Genomic DNA, 11142 nt, shown 5'->3' with positions numbered 1-11142 from the left:
TCAGCAATAATTCCCAGTTTCCAGAACTAACCAATCCTGCGTTCGGTCAGCTTCATATCCAAGCTTCGAATTATATTATTTCGCCGCTACTCGCCTGCGTAAGAATTTTCTTATATTCGCGCGTGTGCCTACTGAATTGTTTTGTAACTGCTTGGCACATGGATAAAGACCTTTGCAATACGTCGTGCCTCGGTAACCGGGAGCCACGGTGCACTTGTTACCGACCAGTCGTGATTTCAAAGGCAGTGTCGCCGGAACAACGCTGTACATGCATCTCTATTTCATATCAAATAATCCACGCTTCTGATCGCATCAAGTATCGCGCCGAGGCCTACACCTGTTCTGATCGCTTTCAAACTGCCTTGCGATTCAAAAAGGAGAGAAGAGTGCTACGCAGATTGTTTGCCGACGTTCTGTGTCAAGAAAGTGAACTCGTAAATATTGTACGTACATCAAGGTTTGGTGGTTCCATATTCATACATACACATATATATGATATTATGATACACACGGATGCATACGCATACGTATATGTATATTTTATACGGTATAGAGGTGTAAATATACAATGTATATGATATACGATGTACGCGCAAGTATATGTATATGATATACGATGTACGTGTAATTATATGTATGCGATATACGATATACGTACATTGTACATTGATATATGATAAACGTATATGTATGTGCCGATGCACATGATATACGATGTACGTATATGTATGCGCGTATGCCGATGACGTACGGCAAACTTACATGCAATATGTGTATGATTTTGTATGATGTATATGATATATATATGTATATGAAGAAGCCAAAGCGATGGAAACGCAAGTATCGAATGCGAATACGCGATTAAAATCGGTATTCGAGTTTTGATTTTCCCATTCGTGTCGACGGACGGCGAAAGAGACGCCGCTGTATGCGCGAGTGACACGGAACGCGCACCGTCTCACGTGGTTTCTGGACACGTCTCGTCGATGCCATTACGTTTTGTAAATGCGTAAATAAATGTTCATGGCACCGCACGAACAGGGGGCAAAGTAAGCCGGGAACTGCACACGAACGGCCAGGACTATTTGACCGATGGTTTAACGCCGCACTCGAATGTTCAACGTGCGACGGCCGATCGGTGATTATCAACGGATAGATAGAACTGACTTCTGGTAACCGTCTAAATTTCTCCGAAAACGTCGTTCCATCGTTGTCCACGGTGGCTAGTCGAATCTTGTCCGACGAGAGCAAATCGAAGTATCGTGTCCATTTTGTATGCGGTTGATTTTCATTGGATACCTCACAGTTCTGTCTTATCTATATGTTAAACATATGTTATAGAAACCGATGTGAAGCACTCTTTCCGATGTAAGTATCGCAGTAGCACTTTATTTTGACGCATATGCAAGCTTAAACACTTGGAGCTTCACGATCAATGAATTGATACTCGATCCGATAGAACGCTTCTGTATAAAGTACACAAGTAGAACACTTACGGCTTCCACGCAAAATGTTCGTAGGAGGTAGTACTGGCTTGTTTCTCATTCATTTCTTTTGTGTATCTTTCCACGCTATTATTGTATGGACGAAATAAATATCTCTTTGTCAATTCTATCTCTATACCTGGTCTTGTTTCTTGTAATCTCTCTTTCAATTTTGTACGTGCGTTCAATTATAACACGATGTCGACGTCACAATGATTTTCACGCATGTGCCTAAAGATGTCGGTTGAAGAGATTGGACTGGACTCGACCATCCTCTTGAAATTAACCAAATCGAATAACGGATTCTGCGAGGCAATCGATATTTGCTTTGGATCCTCCTTGTCGAAATAACAATATTTATGAATTGACATTGCTTTTCATCATTTGTGGGCGTAATTTCTATTCTACAGAACGTGTTATTGTTATCACCATCATTATCGTCAAAATCGTCATCGTTATTATCATTGTTACTAGCGGCAGCAGTACTATGTTATAATGATGTCGCAATTAACAATACATCAAGGGTTTCTCTATTATTCGGCAGCGAAAAATCGTAAATTCCCGGGGGAGATAAAGTTCGTGGATTTTGCATTCACGGTGGATGTTGATCAATAACAACTTCAATTCGGGATCCTATCGAATCGTTCGAGTGCGTTTATGCATATTTGGCAAAACACTTGGTTCCCTGCTTTCGTCCGTAACATACATACGTCCAGAAATGTTCAATGTGCATAACAAAGCATCGTTACCATCAACGAGATGCGTATAAACATGAAGCGAATAAACGATAGACTTATCTAAACAAAAAAACAAAAAAAAGAAATAAGAAGGATGTAATACGTCGATGCTGACTTTACTACCCTCCCGTTTCGAATTTCGTTGATATAAGCCAGGACACCATACGCTTCTGTATAATTTCCAACTGCGTCCTCATATCTTGAAACAGCCTGTAAACTTCTTATCTCGTAGAATTTAAAGTATGATTATGGAAACGATGTGTCGTTTAACAGGATCGTTCTCATCATCGAAGTCCAATGTTTTCAGCTTTCATCGGTACGATATCGAACGAATAACACACACAATACACGGACACACGACATCCCACGGGAACGACAAAGAAAAAAAAGATATATATATATATACATATATATAAACTGAAGCGCATGCGAACACGATTATTTATTATGTGTGCAAATCTCTCTCTCTACATACATATATACATATTTTTATAATTGTTATATAGTTGATAGAGAATAAGAACGACTGTACCTACTTAGTTGACACGAATGAAAATGGAATGAGAATTTTCTAGCCACGTAGCTATATACAAATTATAGTGAATGGTTCCAGACATGATCCACATACCAGTCTCTGCACGTTTACTCGCCGATCGTTTCATAACCACTCTTTCAACTTTCTGTTTCATGCTTGCCCTCTGCCTGGATATCCACCACGCACGTCTTTCGATCGAAAATTACCACGCATACTGTTTGATCTCGTCCCGTCAACGCTTTCATCCCTGGTACCATCCACGATACGAACCGACGCAACATCCCCACAATCCGTCATGGTCCACCACGCACGTGCCTGAATTACCCTCCAATCCCGAAATTCATCCTGAAACGCCACACGTGCCTGAATTATTCCCTGCTCTTCGGAATCTACAACGACTGCTACGGAACCTCGATCCGCCGATCTTCGATTGATTACATTTATGTGGCGATTGTGACCATTTCCTATCGTCCTGCGGGCTGGGAACAAACCACCGTAAACCGTTTACCATGTTACCGTTATATCTAATGGCTGCCTCTAACCATCCTCTCTCTCTCTTCCCTCTTTTCGTCCTTCTATCCTCCTACGATCCGATTTTCACGTACTTCACACACGAAATACAAACTGTTGTCGTTGCGCATACAAACGAACCCACATATACACACGCGCACATACCATATATTCGCTTGTGTCCACACATTAACGGATTTATAATCGTTTCTGATCAACGAATTTTTGGTGACGGATCGTTTTAATATAAAAATATATATATATATACTCTTTACGATTTATTTTTCTTTTTTTTTTTGTTTAAATTTGCTTCGTTTCGTAAAATTCGTGTACGCGTTCACGATTTCTCAACTGTGACACGATAACGTAACCGGTACACGTTATACACGTACACATACGTCTAAATCTATTGATAAACGCTGGCTTGGTATGTGTGCACTGCATTATCGCCGTCATGTTCGCCCCCCCCCCCCCTATCACTCGGAAACAACACCAACGACAAAACGTTGCAACGAATACACCCTGGTACATGAATCAACTTGCCACCGAACTAAAACTACAAATGAAAATGAAAACGAAAATTACATACGTTTACGTGGGAACGACACACGATTCCGTAAACAACAACACGATGTCGCCGCATGGCGTATCCTTTTATTTTCACGCGATTTATACATAACCCCGGCTTTTCTTCCTACCACTACACCCCTCTACCTCGCATCGACTACTTTTTGTCTGTGCACCAAAATGACAAAAAAAATATATATATATAATTCGTTGAAAACGATTAAAATTACGAAAAAAAAAAAACAAAAAAAAAATATTACATTCTTAAACATCCTTCTGTGGAAATCCTTCAACCAACAATGCGACAACGAACAAAAATCGTCCTAAAATATTGAAAAACAATACGATTAACAACCAACATACTCGTACTCCTTTTTTTCTCTCGTACATGTACCTGGGTGCCCCGAGGGCACGTTCGACGTGCTTCATTTTGATTTTTGGTGCCTTCTCCACCGAATTCGATCAACTGGTAATAAACGGCCTACATTAAAAAAAAAAAAATGAATTAAAAAAATATTTATGTATAAAACTGCTACCAATACTTAAAAAAAAAAAAAAAATACTTTACCGAACACTGCCTCGTTTGCTGCATGTGGATCGCCTTAGCAGCCTTAGCCACTGTCGGGGCCCAAGTGGTCCCCCAAAACGCTCACTGTGTCGTCTACACAGACAGCTGCGGACAGGTAGACTCATTATTGTAACCAGTTTTTTATCTGGGTCTCGAATCTGCATTAGAAGCGCCTGGCATTCAGAAAATGCAGAAGAACCAGTTCTTGAATTTGTTGTACACGTTGAACTTGTTACATTTGTTGAACTTGTTACATTTGCCGTGTTTACTGAATATGTTAAATTTGTTGAAATGCATGCGTTGTCTCGTCGAACACGTCGACGAAACATACTCGTACGATTTCCAAATTGAATAATTCTCATAATATCGTTGCGGCGCTTTGATGCAAACTCGAACCTTTTAATGCTGCTAACCTTCAAAGTTAACAGGGGTGAGGAACGCGTTTGATCATCCCACAGTCCGATCTGTTCGCATGAAACCCTAACTGTCGATAAGGCAGTGAATTCACTGAATTCTCAAGCGTTGACGAATTTGAAAAATTAAATGGGTGATGAAGCACGGTTCCAATCCCTCGGTAACTTTGGCTAACACGTAGCTTTTGGGGGCATCTCCCTCACGACTGCTCACCGCAACTATAACTGCGAATAACCACTGCCTTATCTGGTGTTTGTCTACTATTATTACATCAATAATTATTATTATGCTACTTCGAAAGCGTTGTCGTCACCCTCTCCCTCCCCCTTACAGACAAACCCTATTCACGATGAAAGAGATGCACGCTTCTTATTCAGTAATTAGTAAGATCTTGCTATTAGGCGGTTTCGCATGTATACATATACATGTGTATACGCTATACGTGTGTGTACATATACTGGGAAAAGTATTACAAGCCACTTTCTCTGAAACCTCAGCAGGTACTTAGCAGAACTTCTTTTATCTTTTAGATTAAGTAGGACTATTAGCTAAAATAGATGACCATTTTGTGTGCAATAGAGTTCTCTGAGCTTATACGTTTGTTTTTTTGTCGGATAGATATTTTTTTGTTGCATAGTACGGAGTTACGATGAACGATGCTTTTCTCAAATGTTTGTGGAGGCGTATTCGAATCTGAGGATGTTTTTATCGTATCTAAACACTTGAAATTCTATTAAATTTATCATGTTTTCACTGGCTGGAATATGCTGGGACACTTTCAGAATGTGTTTATTCAAAATTATCCTAAGCTGCATTTCATTAATTAATGAAATAATTTCAAGGATTAAGGAAAAGATTATTATTTGTCTATATCTCAGATATTTCGATAAAATTGTGTTTATATTATACTACACAACATAGTGTTTACTATTATACTACACGCATACTTAGATATGTACATTAATCGAATTGTTATTTTGTAAAATTATTTTAAAAAAGACACCGTAAATAAGATACTGCATACAAAATTATTGTTAATTTATACGTTACATGATATTTAAATAGTATATTTTAAAAATGATATATTATATGCTAAGTGGTTACTTCACTTTTCGAGATATAAAGTTTTAAATATCATAGTATAGTGAATGACGATTCCTTCTGCTATATCTTATTTATGGTGAGGTTTGTAAAATATTCTTACTACAAGGTAACACCTCAGATAATGCATAAAAGTATGTGTGCAATAATTAAAAATATTACCACTTATTAATATTATTAATATTATTTTATTAATATTATTTATTAATATTATTATTACTATAGTGTATTCTTTCTTTTAATAATTTCAACCAACTGAAAACAGCGTAACAATATTGTTACATTTTTCTAATATTCTCACAGTTTTATATTTCATCTATTCATTTCTATCATAAAAGGTTACCATCTGTAATCTACTAATGAGCACTGATTAGTTTTAATGAGTTTTACTTTTAACTGAAGTATTTCATATATACATATATAAATTATAATTTATTTTATGTTAATTTTTTTATTTGCTGTTTGCAAAAACATTTCATGCCTAAATTATTTATATGTAGCAACGAAGTTACTCGAGAAGCATTCTAGCATAATTCTGCAAATTCCAAAGTTTCAGTTTTGAGATCTGCCGATGGAAGTAATTAAAAAAACACAAATTTATAGAAAAAAACTAGTTTCATCTAATTTTACGAATATAACGAATATTCCGAAGATATCGTACAACAAAGAAATTGGTGTATATTATTATGAATAGTCATTATCATCGAAACTCTTTACCTATGTAGAACATAAAAATAAGTATTTGAACTAAATATTTTTTCAATGTGTTCAGTTGTCTGAATAAGAAAGAAATTTTCATATGTCATTCAATTTATTCAGATTAAATGATGTATGAAAATTTCTACCGTCCTGCTTAACTAAGAAAATAAAGTTGTTAATAACCGCTACCTTTTTCGAAGAAAACAGTTTGTATATACTTTATTCAGCCTATTATGTATAATTATACATATGTATACGGTGTGTCTCACATAAGTATTTTGAAACTATTGAAGGTAACAAAAAAGTTTTCAATGGAAATTATATGATCTAAGTGATGAAACTTTTTGGCTGAGACAAAAATATTTTCTTTTAGACCACTTGATAGCATACTTAAAAACGAATTCAACGGTCCATAAGACACATACAGGGTGATTCCTGTGGTGATTTGAAGTAACTGTTTTTTTTTTTTTAGCGAAAATGATGATTGCGGCTTCGTTAACGAGTTATTAGCGAAAAACACGGACCAATCAGAGAGCGAGTACAGTTGGCGCGTTCCAGCGAACTCTGTGTTTTTCGTTAATAAGTCGTTAACGAAGCCGTAGCCAGCATTTTCATTAAGGAAAAGTTACTTCAGATCATCTCAGGAATCATCCATTTCCAAGTTTAACAGAAATTTTGTACATATGTTTTGAATTTAATAAGGAACAAATAGTTTTTAACTATATTTAGAAATTGAAATATTTCATTCATTATACTTGAGATCATCCCGACAGAAACTGTCATCGATTCCTATACTTTCGAAAACATTGGTTCTCTTTTCTTAAAAAAATTCTATTTACGATATCTCGAATGTCATGAAAAGAAAGTTTGCATTTTATAGATTAATAAATCTGTCTTTAAACATACTATCGAAGTAAATTAATATAATGTTAATTAATATAATTCCATGTCTCAAAAACGTAATTAAATTAACAGTATAAATTGTAATTCGTCTCCAGCTAAAATTATGAACCTTCGCATCATTTAATTTCCATTTAAACAGTTTCTTGAAGTTTCATTAGTTTTTATACGCTTCGGTGAAATATACTGTATTTCTACACATGTCTATGAACGTATACGTGTATATGTATACATTATATATTTATTATTATATCTATCATGCCATTGTCTTGATATATACGCTTCTTTCATTAACGTTGCGCGTTTATTGTGAATCTTTTTATTACCGCGATACGTCTGATGTACAATCTGACTGCAAGTGTACAGGAAGTTTCTCATGTACTCATTTCTTCAAGCATTTCTAGGATTTTTATTTTTTTGGAAAATATCGTTTGTTCAATGGAAACGTATGTCTGACTTCGCTTTGCTTTGTTACGTCGATTTAGCATAACATAACGATGTGAATCATTAATCTTTCTTTGTGCATATGTAGAACAAATGGAAAAATTAATGAATATTAACATTTTCGATTTTAATCACAATTTCGTATTTAAAAGTCCGTACAATATAAAGAATCTTTCATTTCACGAACAAATTCATGATATCATTCGTGTATAATAGACCAGATTTTCCAAAGCGATAAAAATGGTAGAACTGGTGGAGGAATGATGTTGGTCGAGACACCCTGTATGCACATTTTGTTTACATTATTCTCGGATGCTTCAATATCGAAATTAATTTGTCTCTGTATCCTACCTTTTCTGTGCATCTTTTTTTTATCGCACTAGAATTTCCTCACGGTATAGACTGTTTGTTAAATAATGTCCGATATGTACTGCATGTATATATATTGATATTAATGTTCCTATAATAGATTCGTTGCGTCACAATGCTTCCGTTCGATTCGCGATCCCTCCAGGTCGATTTATCTATAATCATTTTTTATTTATTACTTATTTTATTTATTATTGTCTAGTCGGATACCCGGGCAATGAGAATCGCGTTATTTCGGACAAAACAATGGTGAGACTATTTCGAGAGAAAAATAATGTCGAAATGTTACTTAAAATAGTATAGCGTAACAACGGTAGCTTATAGAAGATACTGTTACCTAGTAAACTTTTCGCTATACTAATTTCTGTAAATGACGTCCGATTACTAGTACTCGAAAGTGTTACTCTACGTATATATAGTTGAACCGTAGAAAGAAAAGTTATATCTAGATGGTCATGGTAAATTTATAATATAATATAAGCAAGCGTTCAAAATAAGAATTGCTAATAAAATAATATGTACGTTGTAAAGGATAGAAATACGAAAATAATGCTATCATTGTCAGTTCACGAATTCCGGTCTTTTACAAAAAAAAAAAAAAAAAAAACTTGACAATGTTCAGCCGATTTTAGAGGTTGCCTTCATAGCTGAACGACGAAATTGTTCCACAAAAGACAATCGTCCACCAGATGATATATTATCCTCCCGAGATTCGACTTCCAAACGTGCAGTACCTTTTTCCCGTTCTCTCTGGTCTCGATCCAGGTCATAATTTATTTATCGCTATCGCCAAAACGAACACGAAAATTCTATCGCTTGCATAGAGAGCTTCTGACGCCTATAGCCGGGAAAAAGCTGAAAGAAACTGATAAAAAGGGTGCAAATCAGGAACGATTACGCGTTGTCACATTAACTGAACTGCCTACAAAACAATTGACAAAGCTTTCCTCCATCCTTGAACAATTCGATTGCGTTCCACAAATCTCTCGGTTCAAGCCGGACAAACGGTTTAACTTGTACCTTGTCTTTGCGAGCATAATCAGCTCTATTGTTATGGTTGCGGAGTCGCAGTTGCTATAGTGTTGAACTTATTTGCAGTAGAATATTATTAATTTGACAGCTTACGACATCCCATATCCACATTATACGAATGCCAATAATCGCTGACTTTGTCCAGCCACCTACGGCAGTTTCGGTTCGCAGGCGTGGATCAACCCCATACCCCCCAACAGTACCCCCATGGATCTATCTTTATCTATCTTCCGTAGCTTTAGTAATGAGTGGATGTGTGTGTTTCAAGTCTTGTAATTCACGCACGCGAACCAAAACCCGGCGGTTTTATCGAGTCGGCTTTTGGCAGCACACGAATGCTTGGGTGATGAAGAGAGCAGCTCCAACCCCTTGTGTAATCGAATCAACAATTATGATTCATGGTCGATCATCACGTCAAACGGAGGAATTTCTTTCATTTTATTTTTAATATGCTCGCCGCTAATTCATCAAACCACTCTATAAGTAATATCGTCTTTATACTTATACGCGCGTTACGAACTTCACCGACAACTTCATTTGAAATTTGACGAAGTAACAGGAAGTTGAACAGATACAGAGACCAACTGGAGTCCTGTTCGGTGTTTTACATTACATAAACCGAGCCTAAACTGAGAAAGGATCATTTTTATTTCATCACGTCAACAAAATAGATTCCCTGCTAGACATTCCAATCTCGTATAATAATAATTTGAGTTTTATTACGAGACGTTGAGTATTATGCTCGTGCCAATATGTCAAGGTTAAATTTTCCTTTAACGTAGACGTTGAAATAATTATTACAATTTGGTATTGTTCGGTAAAATATGAAGGATTTACTGAACTGTACTGTTATTTATTCATTGAAGTTATTGTACAAGTTGAAGTATGAGTTGTTCTGGTGAAATAGCATCTATATTAGTCGGTTATATTAATCGTTGGAAAAGAAACTGTAATTTGAAGAGATTATATTAAAACCATGTTAAAGTGACTTTCAAAACGGTTGAGTAAGCCCGTAGTTAATACTTTCTGGCTTATTTATATATTTACGAATTAAAAGTGAGATACGCTATTTTCTAGATTTCACACTTAGCAATCGTTGTCTGTAGGAATTACTGCAAAATGTTTTGACGCTAACTGACAGATACGTAATAATACCGTATCAAAAAATTATTATAACAGCCGATCACATACGATACTATAACATTTCTATGATACATTGATAGAGACGTAATTAACGAGTATTTTCGAATATCCAATATCTTGGATCCAATATCTTTCGAATTTCCAATATCTTGCGAAGACAAAATTACTTATTATGTGATTTGATACGTGCCACCATCTTCGATAATTAAAACGCGTATGATCACCACCCAAGCAGAAACCACCCCCTTCTCCCGGGCCATTATTTGCATGACCAGACTCTGTGTTTGTAGCAAATTATCTCTTTACGCAGTTGCAAGAATTATTTGTTATTATTATGATCATTATTCTTATTCTTATTACGGTCTATATATTATATATTATTATATACGTATATGCATATATATAATATACATATTATATATATATATACATCATTGGTCATTTTATTCTTTCCCTCTTTTTCTCGTTACCACGGTTGTTCGTAATTAAGTTATTGATCTGTTGCTGTGTTTCTAATACATTGTCGCCATAACGTGGTAGAACCGGTGACTGCTTGACAAAGAAAGAAAATGATTTAATTTCAGTGACTTCTATCTGTCTCTTTCTTCATTTGTTTTTAATACACCCATATATTTTGCA

The 11142-nt window shown here is 35.7% G+C and overlaps 1 protein-coding gene and 1 long non-coding RNA gene across 2 annotated transcripts in view; one reads left to right on the top strand and one right to left on the bottom strand.

The window, feature by feature from the left end:
- Nucleotides 1-2632: 2632 nt before the first annotated feature.
- Nucleotides 2633-4508, bottom strand: LOC143260575 (uncharacterized). The gene is made up of 2 exons (XR_013034852.1): nt 4402-4508; nt 2633-4314 (listed from the first exon to the last, which is right to left on the bottom strand). It is a non-coding gene; the product is annotated as an uncharacterized LOC143260575 (long non-coding RNA).
- The window catches only part of LOC117221093 (uncharacterized), a 27277-nt gene continuing 20442 nt past the window's right edge, over nt 4308-11142 (top strand). The window contains exon 1 of the mRNA XM_033471751.2: nt 4308-4516. Within this exon, the coding sequence (XP_033327642.1) occupies nt 4424-4516 (93 nt within the window). The 5' untranslated portion in view covers nt 4308-4423. The remainder of the gene's footprint in view (nt 4517-11142) is intronic.

This window comes from Megalopta genalis, chromosome 15 (genome assembly GCF_051020955.1).
Source record: "Megalopta genalis isolate 19385.01 chromosome 15, iyMegGena1_principal, whole genome shotgun sequence".
Classification (NCBI taxonomy): Eukaryota; Metazoa; Arthropoda; class Insecta; order Hymenoptera; family Halictidae; genus Megalopta; species Megalopta genalis.
The sequence above is the reverse complement of the archived record's forward strand: the minus strand, read 5'-3'. Positions and strand labels throughout refer to the sequence as shown.